Source organism: Delphinus delphis, chromosome 19, assembly GCF_949987515.2.
Source record: "Delphinus delphis chromosome 19, mDelDel1.2, whole genome shotgun sequence".
NCBI lineage: Eukaryota > Metazoa > Chordata > Mammalia > Artiodactyla > Delphinidae > Delphinus > Delphinus delphis.
This window is the reverse complement of record NC_082701.1, coordinates 21,327,493-21,348,867: the sequence shown is the minus strand read 5'-3', so window position 1 is coordinate 21,348,867 and position 21,375 is coordinate 21,327,493. Positions and strand designations below refer to the sequence as shown.

The 21,375-nt window shown below is 53.4% G+C and overlaps 1 protein-coding gene across 2 annotated transcripts; it reads right to left on the bottom strand.

Annotated features, from left to right (window-relative positions):
- Positions 1-828: 828 nt before the first annotated feature.
- On the bottom strand, positions 829-13,508 carry PGAP3 (post-GPI attachment to proteins phospholipase 3). Of its 2 annotated transcripts, none has more exons than XM_059998042.1 (8): positions 13,319-13,508; positions 12,003-12,100; positions 11,051-11,203; positions 3,194-3,256; positions 2,384-2,445; positions 1,943-2,079; positions 1,464-1,668; positions 829-1,141 (listed from the first exon to the last, which is right to left on the bottom strand). In XM_059998042.1, the coding sequence occupies exons 1-8, from the start codon at positions 13,497-13,499 to the stop codon at positions 979-981; spliced, it is 1,062 nt and encodes a 353-aa protein (XP_059854025.1). In that variant the 5' UTR covers positions 13,500-13,508; the 3' UTR covers positions 829-978. The 2 variants fall into 2 exon arrangements, with proteins under 2 accessions (XP_059854025.1, XP_059854026.1); XM_059998043.1 differs by having other exon boundaries at positions 1,004-1,314.
- Between the last annotated feature and the right edge of the window lie 7,867 nt (positions 13,509-21,375).

The following is a 21,375-nucleotide window of genomic DNA, read 5'->3' as shown; positions in this document are numbered from 1 at the left end:
CAAAGGGGCTTAGCAGGCAGGACACTGGGGTAGGGGCTGGCCAACCACGTCCAGGCAAGGAGGATCCCCAGTTTTCTTCCTCCCTCTGCCTCCCAAGGGGCTGATTCTGGGGGAGATCTTGGGTTGTGCAGAAGCCCAACGAGGTTCGTAAAGAGGGCGGCAAAAGAAAGGAACACATATACACACATGCAGCCTGGACACCCTTACCCCTGCCAGATCTTGGGGACACCCTGGCTTTCTGCCTGGCCTGGGGCTGTGTATAGGGTTGGTGCTCAGTAAATGGCTGTGGACGTGATTTGATTCCCCCCCGCCCACTGTGTGGCATTCCCACTCCCCTGCACCTCCACTCAGTCTCTACACGTTCCCCTAACCCACACTAACCCGCCTGCCCCCCAACACCACACTTCAAAACCACTCACATACACCCCCGCTTTCCACACTGCACAAGGCCAATGCTCACACACACTGCCCCACCCGGCATCCCACACACCCAGGCCCGTGCCCACCAGCCCGTCACCTACACACTTGGTCTCCCTTACGCACTCACGTGCGAGCTCCCAACCAGAAGAGCAGCACAGGGGCCAGAGGGATTCCTGTCCTGGGTTCTCTGGGGTCCTGGCCCCGAAGAGGGAGTGTGGTGAGGCCTCTGGGGGTCTGACTGGGACAACAGTCTGGGTGAGGCTGCTCCCCGATCCCAACAGCTTGGTCCCTCTAGATCCCATGGGGAGAATGAGACCTGCCTTGAAACCTGGGCAAAGAGCAAGCATCTAGTGCCACCTAGTGGTGCCCCGGAGGAGGGCACGGGGGTAACAGAAGGGGACCCCACTATATCCCCAAAGGCCTGTGGTACCTGGTCTCCCAGCTAGACAGATGGCTCTGGGAACCACCCAGGCAGTGAGGGGATGGGAGGAGGAAGATGATGGGGAGGGAGAGGCAGCCCTCCTCTCGGTGGAGCTAAGAACACAGTTCCAGCCCTGTTCAGCTCCAGGGAGCAGAGGGGTTGCCCATTTTCCAGCCCCAGATGTTCTGAGGCCAGGTCTGAACTGACGCCAAAAACTGTGAGGGCCATGTGGGGGTGAGCAAGGGGCTGGGCAGGTTACATGATTCTGGTCCCACACCCTCCATGTCCAAGTACAAGATGCTAAAAGGAAAAAAAGGCATCTCAAGGATTGGGGCGGGGACGGGGGGAAGAAGGGGAGCCAGCAGGGAGGGACAGAGTCCCCAAGAGGGCAGACCCGCTTCCAGGGCCTTCAGTCCAGTTTGAACTTGGCCTCTGATTCTTTCAGCAGGTAGAGGCTGTCATCTTCCAGAAAGCTGTGGGCCAAGGGAGGAGCCCACTGAGGCACAGCTCTGAGAGCGTCCCCTGGGGGCAGGGTGGGGTGTTGCAGGCGAGCGGGCAGTGGGTGACCAGCGCACAGAGGCCTCTAAGAGGCAGGCAAGGACGGGCAGGGAGGAGCACCCACCTGAAGAAGAGGACGTGGACAGGGATGGTGCTGACGTGCCAGATGGCGTGGGCATCCAGGACCCAGAAGAGAGGCGGGAAGTCTAGCAGCTCGAGCAGGGACAGCCCCTGCAGCAGCAGGACCACCACGATGCACTTGTGCACGTGGGGCAGCCGCTGCCGATTCCGCAGGCACCAGGTCAGCCACCACGCCGCGTTCACCAGGCCTGGGGGCGGGTGGGGGCGGGGAGAGGCTCATTCCCCGACCTCCTTCTCTCCTCCCAAAGTCTCTCCTAGCCCCCATGCTCTGTGACCCCAGGGCCCCCCTCAGGGGCTCCTCCCAACCTCCCCCCTCTCCCACCCCCAATTCTTTTCCCTTCCCTCCCCCTAAGGGTCTTTCTAGAAGCTCCTTCTCTGGGAACAGCACCAATGCCCACCTCCACCCCAAGCCAGCAGCTCTGCAGATGGTCCAGCCCCCCCAGAGACCCTGTCCCACCTCACCGATCGCCACATTGGCCGCCAGGTTGTAGCCATAGTCGAAGCGGACGAGGCTCAGGTAGGAGACGTGCGCCGTCAGCATTAGCAGAAGGAGGGCCCGGAAGGCACTGGCCACGGCCGGGCGCTGCAGCCCCACGGTCCTGCCCCGCCACCCAGAGCCGCTCAGATGCAGAGTGACCCGTCCCACAGCAGCAGCAGCGTGGGGGAGCCACTGCCCCCTCCCCCATCAAAACAGGCTAGCAGGGCAGGCCTGTGGACTTTGCCAACCTCCTTGGAAAGAGCCAGGGCCCCTGGTCCCACCACAGAGTCCCTCTCCAGAGCCGTCTGGAGCGTATGCACGTGCGAGATGAAAGCCCTGGGACAGCACCCCCAGCGGAGAGACTGGCGACCCCTTTCTGCCCCCAGGGTCTGATTTTGCTCCCCCAGCAGCCAAGGCGGGCTCACCTGACACAGCACAGATACACTGAGTGTAGGATGACAGTGGAGGCACAGAAGTAGTCCATTTTCTGAGGACAAGGAGAGCTGGATGAAGGACCAGTGTGTGGGCAACAGGTGGTGGACAAGGCTTCATGCAGGGCAGGCTCCAGAGGGGACCCACTAGGGATGGGGGCAGGGAGGGGTGGCAGAGGCCCAGCCAGAGTCTAATGTGGGAGTCCTAGGCCTATGGCTGGTGGGGACGTGTCTCGTGCTCCTTTTGTCTATCGCTGTCTCATGCCTGAATTCAATAGACTGACCCTTGTATTCACATACAATTTAAAAAAAAACGTGTGCTCAGCAGCGAGGCTTTAGAGGTATTGGTAGAGGGTGCCCGCCAAGACTCCAGAACGTAAGAGCATGCGCAGAGTTCAGAGCGTGGTCTGGAGCTCAGCAGCTGTGGGCTCAAGTCTGGACTGCACCCCTTCACTGGCTGCATGATGCTGGGCAAGTGATTTCACCCCGTCCAAGGCTCAGCTGCCGCATCGGTTAAGAAGAGCCAATAATCACACCTGCCTCACAGGGGTCAAGTGAGGCTCAAGTGCACGAATAGGTTTAAAACGCCCAGCACAGAGCAAGTGCTCCGTGAACCGAGTCAGCACGAGAACTAAGAGAGAACTAAGCCAGCTCTGCCCCACCGCTCCTGGCTCCTCAGCTCTGCCCCACCGCTCCTGGCTCCTCAGCTCTGCCCCACCGCTCCTGGCTCCTCAGCTCTGCCCCACCGCTCCTGGCTCCGCTGGGGACTGTCTCCAGCAGAAACGGGAGTGGGAGGGCGCTCACCTCTGTGACGTCGGTGTCCCTGGTGTGGAAGACTGTGGACCAGAACCAAGCATTGAGGGAGACCTGAGGAGGGAAGTGGCTGGTGAGTGTGGTGCCCCAAGGTGGGGAAGACCCCCCAGAGGGCTCACATCCATCTCACTTTGGGGAAAGGGATCTACAGAGCTGAGAAGCATGCTTCCCCTGGGCCCTGGAGCCCATGGACTGGACAAACCCGTGTCCCTCCACCCCCACCCAGCCCGGGGCCGTCAGGCTCAGCTTCCCACCACCCTGAACCCCCAAGGCCACGGGGGCTGCAGCCGCCACAGGTTCCGGCCTGGCCCAGGAACCAGTTCCAGCACAGTCTAGTTCCCTAGTTACTCAGTGGCTAAGACAACAGCCCCCGGGGGAACCTCACCTCCTCCCCCAACTGGCAGGTGCTGATGACAGCCCCACCCGGGCCAGGTGAACCAGTGACCTCAGCCTCTGGTGGCGGGAATGAAGTGGGTGGGGTGGAGGGGCTCGAGCCAGCTTGGGGTGTGTCCAGAGCAAGCAAGCAAGGGAGGGAGATCAAGTAGGTCCCACTGGGGCCAGTCTCTGAGGAGGAGCCTGGCCAACGGAGCCCAGCCTCCTCCCGGCTGGGCCGGCCCAACCCTCCAGGCCCAGGCCAGTGGCTGCTGCTCCAAGCTCTGGGAGGAGTAGAGGAGCAGGGCTGGAGGGGCAGCGGTGGGCAAGGGCCCAAGGGAACGCTGGAGGCCTTTCTCCTGGAAATTAACCGCGGGGAGAGCGCACAGATCATCTTGCAAATGAGGCCTGCCTCTTGTGGGAGTTGGTGCTGACATTTTTTTGAGGGACTGCTGTGTCCACAGCAGAAGCCCAACGTACTGAAAGAAGGGTGGGCTGGGGTGGAGATACACACACTGGAGGGCTGGGAAAGCAGCCAAAGGGAGAAACAGCCAAGGTCTGGCCTGGAACGCCCTAGAGGTGGGGGTGGATGCACTAGGGTGGTACAGGCCTGCCGGAGATGGGTAAAGGCCGGAGCTGCTCAGTGGGGTCCAGTATACCAGGAGAACTGGACAGGCAGGGGACAGAGGGAGCAGGGTAAAAAGCCACTCTCCAGCCGGTATGCAGCAGGAAGGTCAGAGGGTAGGATGAGTTCCCTAATGCAGGCTCGAGGGGGCTTATGAGGAAACGGGAAGAGCAATGGGGTGGAGGCCTGGGCTCTGCTGCAAAGCTGGAAGTCTCTGGAGGCTCGGGGAGTCCGGTGTAAGCCTGTCTGGCCTGGGTCCAGGGCTAACTCCTGCTGCGTATGCTTCTCATGACCTGGGCACAGGCTTTGTCCTTCTGGGCCCGAGCTTCCCCCTGGGACAAATCAGGGGCTGGCCAAAGTGATCCTTTGTCCCCTTTCCAGCCCTGATGTCAGGTGATCAGTCCAGGTCAGGCTGCTTCCTCCTTTGAGGACAGCCATCCTGTCCCATCCCTGGTGCTATCCCTTCCCCAGAGACAGCAATGGAGGCATGGTCCGGAGGCTGGAAAACGGGTCATTTTCCAGAGCAGAGTCGTTTCTCAGACTCTGCTTCTGCAGAGTCTGTGGTACTCAGGGTCAGCGTGGGGAGAGAAGCAGGCCCGGGGCTGGAGACGGGGCCCAGGCGATCACATGGGCCAGGTCTCCTGGGCAGGCGAGGAACAGGGACACCCTTGGGGAAGAGTAGCCCTGGAGCCAACGTGAGGGGGAGGTGGTGGGGAAGGCAGCAGGGAATGGTGGCCAGCCAGGCCTCCTTGTCACCCATGGCAGGAAGGGGGAGGTGACAGGAGGACTGAACTAAGTGGTGGCTGGGGGTTGGGGGGGATGCACAGGGCTAGGGCTTAGCTCTATGGGATGGGGCTGGGGGCGGCTTGGTTCCCTGTCCAACTGCCTCCCCAGGGGGCCTTCCACTTACAGAGACCCACCTGTAGCCTGGACTCTGCACCCCTGAAAAGTCCCCTCTCCCCTTGGGAGTTTCCCATTATGGAGGGCTCCTCTTCTGACCCTCTCCACAGATTTGGGAGATAGTGTCATTAACAATGCAGGCCGTAGGGCCAGACTGCCAGGGTTCAAATCCTGCCTCTGCACTTCCTCTGTGTCCTTGGGCAAGTTATTTAGCCTTGCTGTGCCTCAGTTTTCTCATCTGTAAAATGGGAATAATCATAGTATTGATAAGGATTTAATGAGCAATACAAGTACAGTGTACAGCACAGCGCCCAGGAACAGGGTTAAACATTAGGAGTTACTTCTCCCCACCTAGTTGACCAGTGTGTGATCCTCACACCACTTCACAGACTTGAGGCCAAAGAGCCCAAGTCTGCCTCCCATTCTCCCTGCCGGCCAGGGAGGTCTAGGCCAAGAAGGGGTGGTCTCCCCACAACTGCCTAGGCTCATCCCATAGTTCCAGGCTGGGGGCAGGATGTCTGCAGCCTCCATAAGGAGATGGACTCTGGGTTCAAGTTCTGCCTCGGCCCCTAAAGAGCTGTGTGATCTTGAACAAATAACAGCTTCTCTGAGCCTCAGCTGCCTCACCTACAAAACGGGGTTCATAATAGCATCCACTGCGTAAGAGGGTTGTGAGGACGATGTCTGCAAAATACAGGGCGCAAAGAAGCCATTCAGTAAGTGGTGGCTGTTACTGTGGCCTGGCACACGCTAGGTGACCCAGAAATGTCAGTTTCCTTCATCATGTCCAGGGACTGACCCCCTACCACTTCCCTTCACCTGACACCCCGCCCCCCGCAAAGGTCACAATGTTCCAGGGCAAACCACAGGGCCCCAGGGTCTCTTGATTCCAGAATGCAGATGCCTCAACTGTAGGAAGAGGCCCCTCCTCCCTGCTCCTGAGCCACTACCCCACCAGGATGCACTGAAGAGATGCTACTTCTCTTCACTTGAGTTTGTCATCAAGACTCAAGCGAAGGGACAGAGGGCCGTGGAGGGAAGGGACAGCCCAAGTGTACGGCTGCTCCCAGCCTCCTCAGCCAAGCCTGAGTAGCATGAGGGGGCGGGGGGATAACTGGTCAATCAGACAGGCCAGGAGGGCGATGGACGCCAAGAACTTTGCATAAACACTGAGGAAAGGGGGAGGCGGGGCAGGTTGCCAACGAGGGTGGAACTGGTGGGGGACAAGGAAGGCTGGGCGGAGGGAGAGCAGGAGGCTGTTTCAGTCTGTTGGAAAATAGGAAAATTGAGACAAAAATATCACAGCCGTGAAACTGGTTGGATGCCAAGTGAGCCAGATCTGTCAGGAATTCGACCCCAGTACTAAGCCCCAGTGCTCGGGGCTGTCATTGACACCACTGAGGTGGGGACAAGTGGGTCTTTAAATAGCTCGGTGTCTCAGAAGTGGGGGAGGCAGAATGTTAAATATGATGCCTGCTGCCATCCTGGGCCCCCCCAGAGGCCTCAGGCAGGGCAAGCCGGCCCCAGTTCACTCCTGAGAAAGGAATGGGCAAGAAGTGGATGGAGACTAGAGAAGGGGGGCTTTTTCCACCATCAAAAAGGATCCCTTGGGCTTCCCTGGTGGCACAGTGGTTGGGATTCCGCCTGCCGATGCAGGGGACGCGGGTTCGTGCCCCGGTCTGGGAAGATCCCACATGCCGCAGAGCGGCTGGGCCCGTGAGCCATGGCCGCTGAGTCTGCGCGTCCGGAGCCTGTGCTCCGCGGTGGGAGAGGCCGCAGCAGTGAGAGGCCCGCGTACCGAAAAAAAAAAAAAAAATCCCTTGATTTCTTGCCATTGCCTGTTCCACTGGCTCTTGTCTGACCGTAGGGACGTCCTTCCTGAAGTCTAGCCACCATTCTGCTGTAGGCTTAACCTGTCTCTTCTCACAGTTCCCTCAGCAGAGGTAGGGTACAGTTAGTCCCCACCTCCCTGAATCATCCTGCAGAGACAGTCTGGGACTTCCCGGCACCCTCAGCCTCACCTCTACCCCTGAGGACCTTTCCTTGTTGGATGAAGGGGCAGAGCACTGGTCTGGCCTGGCAGCTTCGGCAGAGAGCAGGGGCCCCTGATTCCACGAAGTCAAAGGTCTGTGGAGGGCCGAGTTTTCGAGGCTCCTCCAAAGCCTGGCTGCTGCCCAGCCTACGTCCAGGTCTAAATGCCAAGGCAGGGGTTGACTTCTCGTGCCAAAGCTTCATTAGCTCTGCTAATTCCCGGAGAAAAAGACTGAGACCCACTCCCCTCCCCAAGACCTAAGCTGGAGCAGGTGGGGGGGCCTTCCCACCCCACCCCACCAGAAATCAGGAGCCCCACTTGTTCCAGAAAACCCAGCCCAGGACAAAGTCCACTGCCACACCCTCCACAGAGCCTGGGATCCTTCGCGCTTGCAAACATACACAGGACTAAAGATCAAGTGTAAAATCCAAACTGGATCATCAAAGGGAGTGTGGGCACTGAGACTCTGTCCCTCGAGGGCCTACTGGTGCGTGAAGTGGGTCCCATGTCCCAGGACACCACATCCCATAGGGTGCCCTGTGACACAGGCCCCAGGTATCTGTCCCCTCTCAACCTAACATCTCCTGATCTGTCCCTAAGGGTCCTTGGTCACACTGGACTGCAGGGTACACCTGGGAGGTATGATCCTCACCAAGAAGGAAGCTGAGTGGCAGATGCCAGTGAGACGAAAGACCCAAGAAACAGGGAGATCAAGGCAAGAGCTGTGAAGTGACCACTGGCCTCTGGCGCGTGTCGTGAAGACAAACGCTGGGACCCTCAGACCAGCACGTCCACCCAGGGAGGCTCTGAGTTTAGTTCGGAGAGATCAGGCCGGGCTGTCCTGTGCTAACAGGGGCAGGGGCGAGGGGGCGGTAAAGCGGTGAGCCAGGCGGCAGTGTCCCTGGAAGAACCCCAAGGGAAAGGGGACGGGTGTACTGTCCTCAGTTTCCCCACCCTTCCTGCTTTCTTGGCCAGGACCAAATTCCCTTCTCTGTGTGAGGCCTAAAACAGGAAGTGGTGGCTCTATCCCACCCACGCCTGTGACAGGCTGGGCTGATGCCAGGCCCTTGCCTACACAAGAGTCCTTGCCTCTCAGCCTGGCCCTTGGGGCCCTCTCCGCTTCATCTTACCCGCCTTCGACGCCCTTTCACCCAGCCACGCTGTGGTCAGGCTGACCTTCCCAAGGTTGCCCGTCCAGGCCCCACACTGACCAGCTTCTGCACCTTTGCTCCTGCTGTGCCCCCAGCCTGGAATGCTGGAATCTAACCTCCTCTCCTGCCACGTGCACACGTCTAAGCCTGACCAGGCCTACGAATCCCGGATGAAGCCTCTCCTCCTCTCTGCGCTTCCCTGAAAGACTTCTCCCCCAGACGATATGATCTCCCCACCTCACAGCTCCCAAAGCTCTCTCCCTGAGCCCTCCTCACCTCTGCCTCCATCCTGCCGCCCAGATTGGCAGGACCTGGACCTCCCACTTGGCTTAGCTCCTTGGGGCGGGGACTTCAGCTACCACAAGTGCTAACCTCTTTCTCCACCCACGGCAGATGCTCCATAAGCATTTCGCACAGCACGTGGAGAGAGCCCAGAGAGGGACTAGGTGCTCAGGCCCTGGAGCCAGACAGCCCTGGGTGCCAGCCTGTCTCCACTATTCACTACCCTGTTAGCTGTTAACTTGGGGCAGGTTTTCCCCTCTCTGAGCCTTCCACAAAGCTCACAGTGGTATCACAAGGATTAAGTGAGAAAATGTATGTAAAGAACTGAGGACCATGCCCGTCACGTAATCTGTGTTCTGTAACTGATAAAAGTTATTAACGTCTATTGAATGGGAAGTGTTAGGGAGGAGCTGCATCACCCAGAGGCTCGGCAGCCTCCTTGCTGCCCTGCTTCCGATCCCCATCCCTCAGGTCTGAGGTTTGGCCTGGACTTCCGGCACCCCAACACTATCAGTTTCCCCAAGGTCCTCAGAGATCTAGGGGCGGCCTTCAGTCTCATTTTATTTGACTGAAGCAGAACTCAGGAGTATGGCCTACTCTCTCCTTCCTGTCCTTGTCCCAGGGCTCCCCCAACCACACGATGGATCATTTCCCACCTCCCCCTCTGGCCACTCCTTTTGTCTCTGTTGCTGGCTCATCCTCCTCTATTCAGCCATTAAGTTTTGGGGTTCCTCGAGGCTCCATCCTAGACCCCTTCTCTTCTCACCAAGTTCTCCCCTGGTGACCGCATCCACAGTTTCTATCACTGTCTCCTAAGCAGAAGCACAGGGGTCATCCTTGATTCCTCTCTTCCCATCTTAGGTTATCCACACAGCCAAGAAGGTAAGAGTGTAGACTCTGGAGCCAGATGCCTAGATTCAAACCCTGGCTCCAGGGCAGATTACTTAACCTTTCCAGTCCTTGGTTTCCTCATCTGTAAACTGGGGACAATAATACTACCTACCTCATAAACTTGTTATGGTATTAACAAGGTTAACATTTATAAAACGCTTAGAAGGGTGCCTGGCACACAGTAACAGCTATGTAGTTGTTTGTAAAATAAATACATTTAAAAAATTTTAATGTCACCTCCAAAACATAGCTCAAACATATTCTCTTTAATACCTTCCTTCCCAAGACCCAGGCCACCTCTCTAGTCTCGCTACTGTGCCCCATGCTAAAATTACCAACTAGGCCCCGCATCCACTCCTGCCCGCTCCAACCTGGTCTCTACACAGTAGCCAGGATAGCAGATCTATTCACGAAGCCCCTTCTCTCCAACCCTCATTGCTTCATGAGGCTTTGACCGTCGAGATCTAAAGTGTTACTGTGCCTTCCAGGCTCTCCATCCCCATCCATCTCCAGGCTCCACCTGCTGCCCACCTGCCCACCCGCCTCACACCCCCTCCCAGCTTCCTGCCTGGTCGGTCTCCTGGCCTTTCAGGTCCTCATATAACCTGCACTCTGTCCTGCCAGTGCACATTCACTCATCATTCTGATTTGACCTCACACACCCCTTCCTCAGGGAAGGCCTCCCTGGACTGCCCTGTACTGGTCTAGACCCCATCACACACCCCGACAGCAGCACACATCTATCCTCCACTGCACTTGTTCACAGCTGTCCTTTTACATTCAATTGTGTGCTTATGTGATTAGTACCAGAGGGCAGGGACCTGTCTGTTTTTATATCCTTGTGGCTCTCCTGCACCCAACAAAGTGCCTGGCACAGAGCAGGCGCTCGATATATGAACAAGAGGCTGCTTTGATGGCAGGAAGGTGAGTGAGGGTGGGCTGTTTCCCTAAGGCTTCCAGTGGTAGCTCTGGTCTAGAGACATCCACCGCCTCCTCCTCCTCCCACTCCCCCCCCAAGGTTGCTGTGGCTCCTGCACCACGGTCCCTGCTTCTCACACAGCTCCACGCTCTGGATGCTGGCTCTTCTGACCAGCCATTCTGTGAAGCTCACAGCCCTCTCTGGATACTCAGATGGAACATATTTCAGCTTCTCCAGGGATGGTCTAAGACCAGACTGAACTCTAGATGGAATGCTGTGGCTGCTACTGCCTCCAGGCCTCAGCTGGGGTTGACAGTGCTTTGAACCTTCCAGAGGGGTCCTTGGAAAGACCTGTGGTCCCCGCATGCTCCCTACCGCCCATCTCCCTTCTGTGGTTGTAAATTGCCCTGCTGGGTGTTTCAGCAGCTTCCTGCTTCAGGACAAGAACAATGTTTCTTTCCTCTCTCCCACTCTCTCAAACAGCCTGACCTAGGACTCTGCTAGAAACAGAAGGCCTAATTCAGTACCTTCCATGTTCTCCCCAGGCTCGACCATCCCATAGCTGCAACTTTTACCCTGGAAAACAGAGGGGAAGCTAGGTGGGTGATAATGGGGATCTAAGAGTTCCTCATTCCTGGGTGAGGGTGTTGAGCAGGAATCCTGCCAGGTTACCTACCCAAGCGAAGGCCACGCAGGTAGGGTACATAGGGGATGAGGCTGGCACGGAGGTGCGGTAGCGACAGAGCATAACCAGGCTGGCCAGGCCATTGAGGAAAGAGGCCACAGCAGAAGCTGGTTCTTGGAAGCACAGGAACCGGAAGAAGGGCCACTGAAAAAGGAGCACAGGGAGGGGTCTGAGGAGCAAGCAATGCCCAGTTGGTCCAACCTACCGCTGCTTGACCTGCTGCATCACCAGGCCCCCGGCCGGCTCCGCAGCTCTGGACCTTGGCCAAAGCCTCAGGGGCAGTCCCTCTTCAGCTCCGCAAACTCCCCTGCAGTCCCTGGGTGAGCGTTACCCCTCTATCCTGGCCAGCACTCACAGCACTGGGAAGACCAGGCCGGGCAGTGTGGATGGCTCAGTATGGCCTGGTGGAAATAGCACAGACCTGCCATCTAGAAGACACAGGTCCTAATCCCTCCTCTACCACTAACCACAGCCCTCTGAGCCTCAGCTTACTCTGTGACAAACTGGGGAGAATAATTCTTGCCAACCTCAACACTCTAGAACAGGATCATACTGGATCAAAAGGCATCAGCAAGCTGTGTCTCGCTGGGCAACCTGAGGGGGTATTATTATTTTAATCCAGACTCCTACTGAAGAAGCAACAGAAAGTGTGCCGGGGGATGCTCAGGGAATTGGTCTTTGTAGCAAGGTGGGCATCTCAACCACCCTAAGCAGCCCAGGACCACTCCCTGAGGAGACTCCAAAGCCTCCCAGATCCTGTTACCTCAAATCCAGAGGCAGGACACACTGTTCCCATCTGATGATAACCAGCATGTTTTGAGAAAAACAGGCACCTGCCCCAAACACACACTCATCACCCCACACCCTGGCCTGCTTGGACAGCGTGGTCCAACTAGAGGCATCTTACTCCCATCATCTACCTCACCCTGACCCTCCAACTCACCTTGCCATGGAACTGAGGCACTTTGTGACCTTCCTGGAGGTAGAGGCCAACGGTGACCCACATACACTCATACTTACAGTCATCCTGACAGGTCCAGCCTGAAACAGATAAATATGGCCTGGTGAACTCCCCAGCATAGGGAGGCACAGAGCGAGCTCGAATGGGACCCAAACTCAAACAGGCCAAGAGGTCCTGCAGGTTGGAGAGAACCAGAAGAAATCGGAAAATTCTAGCTTCCTGCTTGGATGGATGAGAGATGGTGTAAAATATACGTAAGGGAAAGGCATGTGTGTGTTTTAGCGGGTAGGAGTGTACAGTGAGCAAGTGGAGATGTTTCTTCTCTCTTCCTTTCACCCAAGACGGAGACTTTGGCATCTGATGGACTCATCTGTGGATACCTGGGTTTACGTGTGCCTTTCCTGAACACAGGATTTTCTCTCACTCACCAGGGAGAAACCCTTGCCGTTTTACACCCCATCTATGAAAATGAAGCCCAGATTCTTCAGTCTGACTTTTAAGGCCCCATATTCCCTTTCTAACTTTATTTCCCACTACTCCTTTTCATGCACCCTGCTCGCTGAGTAAACCAAGCTGCTGGATGTGTCCATATCTGTCCAGGGCCTCCACTCTCTGTTTTCTGTCTGGTATGCAAAGGGATAGTAAAGAGAAGAAACGTGTAGTCAAACAGGCCAGAACTAAAAACTCCACTTTACCACTTACTGGCTGTGTGATTTTGGGCAGGACACTTAACCTCTCTGAGTCTCCCCATCTGCAAAAATCAGGTTAAGAAAATTGACCTCAAAGGGTTGTTGTGAAAAATAACTATTTTGACACCTGCCACAAAGGAAGTGCCCACTATGGCCACAGGCCTAGATTTAATGCATCCATCCAGAAGCCCTTCCTCTCGAATGTTCCAAGATAATCACTGCCCCCACCTCCTCAAAGCCAGAAACGATTCCTTCCTCCCTATTACTTAATCTAAGAGTCCTTTGGGGCTCAAATCATCCTCTCCCTTGCCCTTGAGAAGGCTAAAGTCCCCTTGGGGACTGTGAGCCCCGAAGTCAGGACCCTGGTCTGATTTCAGTGTCCTTCCAGGTCTTTGTACCCAGGAGGTAGTAAATGCCCATTTGACTGACTAAATAAAAAGTAAATGAAGCTCCTAGTTGACAGACTATCTAATCACTCTGGGGTTCCACTCACTCACACTCACAATGGACCCGGGAGAGGAACTAAGGTACAGATTGCAGAGTGGTCTTCGGGGGCGAAAGGGGCAGGGCAAGTCCAATGGGCGGGGCCTATCGCGGGGTGGGGCTTACCTGCTAGACTCATGTAGATTGGCTGGCGGGAGCGGAAGTGCTTCAGTGCGCCCCCCGAACAGTTCCGCTCCTCGCACCGCAGCACGCAGTCGCGGTACACCGGCTCGCGATCGCCCTGGGAACCGCTTGCTAGTGCGGCTGCCCCAACCAGCAGCACCAGCCGCACCGTTCCCCCGGCCATCCCTTCACCCTGGCCCTCCGCCGGCGGAGGAGCTTAGGAGTCTTCACTTCCGGAGTAACCGGAAGTGCCTTGTGTTCTTTCATCTACTCTCCGCTGAAGTCCACCCCAGTTTAAATAAACGTTCCCGGAATTTTTTGGGCGCCTGCCCCGCCCCTCGCCTTAATGTTATTTGCATGTAACAGACGTCAGGGTTAGGGGAGGGGAGACACCAGGTGGGTTAAGAAGCAAAATAAAGTGGTATCTTATCAACATCCGTCTTCTTTCTTTTCCAGGGCCTCTTTATTTCAGGTAGGGCTAGTTTTCTGTCCCCAGCCCTGTCGGGTTTCCACTCCCTAATGTACCCGGAACTGTCCATTTATCTCCATCTTCACTGGCACCGCCACCCTAGTTAAAGACATCATCGTCTGTCGCCGAGGCAGCCGCATTAGTCTCTTAACACATCCCCCTACTTCTACTTATACCCCTCCAGCCCATGCTCTATTTCCAAAAATTCAAATTTGACCATGTCATCCTTCTTCATAAAATACTGGCTCCCACTTGCCTCAAGATAAAATCATAACTCCACAAGCCCTGCACGATCCAGCCCCTGCCTACTGGTCTCCCTCACTCGTCTGCCCCAGACTCCCCTCAAGGGGTCATGTCTCTCAAGCCCCGTGGCTCTGCCTCGTCTGTATCACTCTTGCTATCACTCCTGCTGATTCTTTTAGTCTCAACTTAAACACTACTTCTGGGGGTGATAACACCTGGAGGGTGCTATAACATACAGTGGTCTCTTTGTCTTGTTTACCACTCTACTACCAGCACTAGTACAGAATTTACCTCAGGGTAGGCACTCGCTAAGAACGCGTTGTTTTTGTTTTTGCTTTTGTGTTTGTTGTTTTTTTTAAGTAAATGAACAACGTCATTCATCGTAAGAATTTGGGCGCCAAACCAGGGCTGTCAAATCACCAGTGTGATTCAGACCACGCTGAGATAGGAGACGTGTCCTGTTTCAAGAAAAATTAACAGGAGGATCTTTGGGAATAGAACACTCGCTTTATATCACCCCTCCTCCCCACACTACCACCAGCACAAACACACACACCCGTCTCATTGGCGCATTGACGCCTTGTAGCTAGATGCATAATTAGTGTGTGTGTAGATTAATGACTGCCTTTCCTCCTCTCCACTCTCTTCATCCCTGGTCAACTTTTTATCTTGGGAGGTGGAATGAGCTGGAAGTAAAATTGGATTTGGATTCTGTTCATTCACTCGTTTGGCAAACATTTCCTGAGCACTTAGCCCTAGCACCAAGGTGGCAAGGCACAACTCCAGGAGGCACCATTCATATTGTATGTTCTGTGAATGGCGCTCGGGGGTGCTTCATTCACATTCTATTTTCTGTGAATGGTGTCTCTTCCAGTTAAATATAACATGAATAGTGTCCCCTGGAGTTGGGCACCCAGTTGATGCTGATTGGGAAGCTGAAATGAACAAAACAACCACTCAGCCCTCCAGGAGCTGATGGAAAACAACAGAGTGCTAATACTACTTTGCATCTGATGGATCGGTTCATTTTTTTTTTTTAATCTTAAAATTTTATTTTTTAGTTTTTAATTGAAGTATAGTTTATTTACAATTTTGTGTGATAGATCAGTCCTTTTATAATACATTATTTTATTTCGTCCTTACTATAACGCTTGGATGAACCTTTTTATGAGGATCCCCATTTAAAGATGAGGAAATTTAGAATTAAAGAGGATGAAATATGGACAAAGCAGGAATTCTCCCTCTGAGAGAACACCAAGGTAGAAATAGAGCTCTTTTAAAACTTTTAAGGTTCCAATTTTGGAAGCCTCATCCTATATTATATCAAACATGTTAAAATGTGGCAACACCCACATTAAAGAAATTTATAAATAACTATATATAGTTGAATTGAGTTGCTGTAAATAGTTGACATAGTGTTACATTTCGTACATTTTTAATAAATATTAATTTTTTTGTAGTTTTCTTATCGTATTTTGGAGCTAACATTGAAAATCTGTTCATGTCTCAAACATTTCATAGGTCCTTGAAAACTCATGGCTACCTGATGGAGAAAACAATCCTATGTTAAAGGTGGAGAGGGCGGTGGAGACATCTGTCATGTTGTCCTGGTGGGAGATGAGGTGTTGTTTCTCTGGGACATCTCTTGAGAGTTTTGCCTGCCAGAAGAGCCCTACACAATTACCAGGCTTCTCCATCTCCCCACTTTTCAACACAGAGACCCTCCTTTCCTTCCCCACAGAGCCCCCTCAGCTTAATCTGCTTCCTACCTTGCATTTGGTTTCTTATGTGAGCACAGCCTGCAAAGTCATTGATTCATTCCTTCAACTCAGGCTTATTGAACCCTACTGGGTGTCAGCCATTGCACTAGGAAAAAAATAGGTGAATCAGAAATACTTCCCAGTCCAGGGAGGAGAAAGACAAAGCAAACATTATAGTGTGCTGAGGGCTCATAGGCAAACTGACCGTATTCTTAGAATAAAAATGGGAGGATAGTCTACAATGAGGGTTCCTAATTCGTCACATATGTATTGCAGTTTACCATGTGCAAGTCTCTGGGGACAGTGATGAACTAGGTGTCATCCTTCTCATGGTCAGAGGAGGGAGACAGACAACAAATGAGTACCAAATAAAAGACTAAGATAATTTCACTGCTAATGTAAGAGCACATTGGTATGATCACTATGTAGGATCATTTAGCACTGTGTAAAATATACGTACCCTGTAACCCGGTAATTTACATAGACTCTCTAACCAGCAATTTCTCTCCTAGGTATATCTACACAATCTCTAGGTATACCTACACAAGTGCAAAATGGGGTAAGTACAAAGCTGTCCATAGTAGCATTGTTCATTATTTTCAATAGCAAAAAAAAAGAATGGGGCAGATTTATAATGTCCTGACATAGAAAAGCTTTCATGATAGTTTTGGTAAGTATAAGAACAGTGTGTGTGTTGTGTGTGTGTGTGTGTTTACACATCACCTCATGTGAGGAAAAATAAGAGTATATATTATGTTTGTTATTTTAGAGACTGTATCTAGAAAGATATATAAGAAAGTGGAAATAATTGTTGCCTCTGCGGAGAAGGGGAATTGTGTGTCTGGGTGACAGGGAAGTGAGGGACATTTTTTATTCTTGTACTTTGAAAAATTTGTGCCATCTGTGTATGTCATCAGTTAAAAAGAAAGAGAAAATGTAAAAAAAAAATTTCATGTAGTCACAAGCATTGAGTTATATAATTGGATAACGTAAGTGAGGGAGGGAGGGCAAGGGAGTGGGGAGGGAGGTGGAGGCTACATTGGATTGGGTGGTCAGAGACTTTTTGAGAAAGTGACAGTTGAACTGAAACTCTCTTGACCAGAAGGAACCAGCCCTGCTAACACCTGGGGGCAGATTGTTCTAGGCTGAGGGAACAGCCAGTGCAAAGGCCCTAAGGCAGGAACAAGTTTGTCATCTTTGAAAAATAGAAAAGAAGGCTGCATGGGTGGAAGGCTATGAGACTGAAACAAAGACCAGAGACCAGATTCTAGAAGGTCTCAGGTCACAGGGAAGAGTTTAGGCAATGGGAAGCCATTAGGAGGTGTTTTAGCACCAAAGCGAATGAAACGATCTGATTTATGTTTAAAACATTTACTTTTTAAAAAAATTATTTTTATTTATTTATTATTATTTTTTTAATTGAAGTGTAGTTGATTTACAGTGTTGTGGCAATCTCTGCTGTACAGCAAAGCGACTCAGTTATACACAGAGACACATTCTTTTTTTACTATTCTTTTCCATTATGGTCTATCTCAGGGTATTGAATATAGCTCCCTGTGCTATACAGTAGCACCTTGGTGTTTATCCATTCTAAATGTAATAGTTTGCATCTACCAACCCCAAACTCCCCGTCCATCCCTCTCCCTCCTCTCCCCCTCCCCCTTGACAACCACAAGTCTGATCTCTATGTCTAGGAGTCTGTTTCTGTTTTGTAGATAGGCTCATTTGTGCCATATTTTAGATTCCACATATACGTGATATCATATGGTATTTGTCTTTCTCTTTCTGACTTACTTCACTTAGCATGATCATCTGTAGTTGCATCCATGTTGCTGCAAATGACATTATTTCGTTCTTTTTTATGGCCGAGTAGAATTCCATTGTATATACGTACCACATCTTTTTTTTTTTTTAATTTTATTATTTATTTATTTTTGGCTGTGTTGGGTCTTCGTTTCTATGCAAGGGCTTTCTCTAGTTGAGGCAAGCGGGGGCCACTCTTCATCGCGGTGCGTGGGCCTCTCACTATTGCGTCTTCTCTTGTTGCGGAGCACAGGCTCCAGGCGCGCAGGCTCAGTAGTTGTGGCTTACGGGCATAGTTGCTCCACGGCATGTGGGATCTTACCAGACCAGGACTCGAACCCGTGTCCCCTGCATTGGCAGGCAGACTCTCAACCACTGTGCCACCAGGGAAGCCCAACCACATCTTCTTTATCCATTCATCTGTTGATGGACATTTAGGTTGTTTCCATGCCTTGGCTATTGTGAACAGTGCTGCTATGAACATGGGGTGCATGTAACTTTTTGAATTATAGTAAAACATTTACTTTGGTATTGTGGGGGAAAAGGGGGCAGGTTGAAAGGGGGCAAGAGCTGTAGAGCGAAGATCAAAGGCCAGCGCTTTCGCCTAGAGAACTGACAGAGGCTTAGACTGGTGGGGGGAAAAGCTTAGATGTATTAGAACGGGAATTGATAGATCTTAAAGATGACTGGATGGAAAGGGCAAAGAAAGGGAGGCATAAACAATGTGGGTTCCATGAATGAAATCATCTGAAACTGGAATTGTCCTCCCAAATCAGGATTTCATGATTGCCCTAGCTTTATGCTTCTGGAAGCTTCCTAGCCTCCTCTTCCCCAAACCAAAAGCCAGAGGCAAGAGTGTCCTCATTCACACCCCAGTGGTCTGTATCTACAGCAGCAAGTGGGGTGAGCTTGGGGTCCTGAAGGCTTGAATGGAGCAGGAAGACCCAGTGATTGTGAAACAAGGAATCTGGAATCTGCCTAACAGATGACTCAATGGGGCTTTCGAGGGACAAGCATAGGGGTTGAAAGGGTCACGACCCCCACACCAAATCCTAAAACACTGTGACCAGGGACCATTCAGTCTAACTCTCTCATATTTCAGATGGCAAGGTGAAGCCTTATTGAAGGCCACACGGCCCAGCTAGTCTGAGGACAGACCCCCAGATAAAGTAAGGACACATGGCGAGCAGCCAGCACAAACACACCGACGGCACAGGACACGGGATCACAGACCGTGACAGCTGTGTGCGCACAGGCCAGGATGGACGGCCCCGGTGCTTCCTGCACGTGCATTAAAGCCAGGTGAGGCGAGAGCACAAGCGGCCTAGGGAGGGAGGAAGGCAAACTACGCAGGCCTTGGGCCTGCATTCCTGAGATGAGGGTGACGGGCTGAGGGGGGCAACCAGCGTGCTCAGGGTCTAACGCGTCTGGTGTGCCCTTTGGGCTCTGCTCCTTTGCTAACCTGGGGACTGGGGCTAATCCTGGGCCCACAGAGGGGCCTCCCAGAGGTTAGGCTGCAAGTGTTCTGAAAAGGCCACCTTTAGGAAGGACAGATTTTCTTATCAGAAACTTCTAGATTACTCTACGGTGGCCCCAGAGAGGCCTTGTGCCTACTTTCAGGGTATTCCTTCCAACTAACTAATTAATACAGACACTTCCCCAACAAACTATGCCCCAGACTAGAGGCCTTGTGGGGTAGGCCCCAGTTTGTGGCCTGGACCTTGGACTGTGGACCTCATCTCCTCCCTTTTTCTGTTTGTTTTCAATCCTCTGACCGCAGGCTGGCTGGTGAGGTAGGCAGAGAGGAGGAGACTCTGGTGCCAACACACACACACACACACACACACACACACACACACACACACGGCCTCCTGGGCCCCCAGTCTCAGGGGTTGGTCAATGATTGACTGGTATTTCACAGGCCGCTGGTTCCAGACCCCAGCCTGTTGACCCCTTGAGGTCACCTCCCTAAGCCAGAGCCCCTTCCTGCCTCTTCAGTGCCAGTAGTCACTTCCACTGCCCGCAGACCCAGTACCTGCCACCCAAAGACCGTCTCAGGCAGTTCTGGGGGGCTGCCCTCTGTCCTGCCACCCCTTTCCTCTGCAGTTGTCTCTGTCTCCCTGGGTCCCTCACCGGACCCTTCAGGCAAACTCTTAGGCTCCTCCAGCAACCCTGGCAGTCCCCTGGCCCCCTCCCTTCTCCTCCTGAGGGCACCCCCCCCCCACCGCCTTTGTCCCTCAGATATCCCCTTTCCTTGGCTTCTCCTGGCAGGCCCTGCTGGAGGGGCAGTTGAGGGGAGAAGCGAATCAGCAGCTCCCACCCCTGCCCCCCTTCCTCTCCTCTTGTCAAATGCCAGACAAGGTTTTTTCCCCTTCCTTCCTGGCTCTGAATGGGTTCATTCTCTTTGGGAAACTCAGCTCCGCTGGAGCCTCCTCCAGGGGCGTGAGTTCTGACCCCGCTCCTCCCCCATCCCCACTCCAGCCCCCACACCCACTGGCTCCGCCCTCCCTAAGCAGCCATCTAGGACTGAGCATTGTCTCCAGACCAAGTTGCCTGCTGGGATCTGGGATGCGGGAGAGGGTGGGCTTGTCTGCCCAAGGCGGGAATAGGGGGTGGGGAGGCGGGATCTTTGTGGAGGGAGGGACCAGCAGTTGCCCCGATTTCTTGGAGGACCCCCCCTCTGACTCCTGTGCAGGGACCCGCAGGGAGGGTGGGTTCATGCACCCTTGATTCCGGGCTCTGGAGCCAAATGGATAAAGCCAAAGTCTCATGGCTCAGTTACCTCGGGATCCAAGGGTTCCTCTTCTGCAAGATGGGGAAAGATAACACCCCGCCAGAGGACTCAGTGAGATGAGGAGTGTGGCTCTAGGACAGACGGTGGCACCGAGTAAGGGACTCAGGAAAGGATGCCATCACAGCAGCTTTCCCGACAGGACAAGCCCTCCCAACACAATGGCAGGGAGCATGGGGCCCAGGGGAGGCAGGACATCTCTAACCCTGACTCTAAGACCCTGATGGTCTCTTGAAGCCTCAAGCTTGGGCGCCCAGTGCAAGTCCTTCAGTGTGCGACCAGCAAGTGACTCTTGGAGCCAGAGCGCGTCTCCTCTCCCTGAAGGGCTGAGAGGCTACGCGTCTGAGCAGCACCTTGACTAGGTCCTGGGCTGGGTGATGGGGTGAGGGTGAGGGGCTGGCTTTGCTGGCTGTTCACCTATTTCCCTCATTAGCTCTGGGAATGTCTTGGGCAAATTGTTTAACGTGTTTGAGCCTCCGTTTCCTTGCCCCTCACCCTCATCCTAACTCTAACTCTAACCCTAGAGAAAGTAGGGATATTGATGCCCATCCTGAAGGGCCACTGTGTCCCCATACACAGCAGTATTTCTTGAACGTTTATGACTATAATCCAAAGAATAAATCCATTGTACCTCATCACCCAGGACACACATGCCCTTATCCCACTTGTAGTCAATCTTCAATTCCATTCTATTTCTCAAAAACTAACTGGGACTTCCCTGGTGGCACAGTGGTTAAGAATCCGCCTGCCAATGCAGGGGACACGGGTTCGAGCCCTGGTCCGGGAAGATCCCACATACCGTGGAGCAACTAACCCATGTGCCATACTACTGAGAGCCACAACTACTGAGCCCGCGTGCCACAATTACTGAAGCCCACACGCCTAGAGCCCGTGCACCACAACAAAGAGTAGCCCCTGCTCACCGCAACTAGAGAAAGCTTGCATGCAGCAACGAAGACCCAACACAGACAAAAATTAAAAATAAAAATAAATT

Bases quoted from the DNA above. Each gene is read 5' to 3' on its own strand.
- PGAP3 (XM_059998042.1), bottom strand. From the start codon at position 13,499: ATGGCCGGGGGAACGGTGCGGCTGGTGCTGCTGGTTGGGGCAGCCGCA. The intron at 11,204-12,002 runs GTGAGTTGGAGG...CTCCTTTTTCAG, and splicing joins TGCCTCAGTTCCATGGCAAG to TGGCCCTTCTTCCGGTTCCT. The intron at 3,257-11,050 runs GTAGGTAACCTG...TTCCCTCCTCAG, and splicing joins CCTGCGTGGCCTTCGCTTGG to GTCTCCCTCAATGCTTGGTT.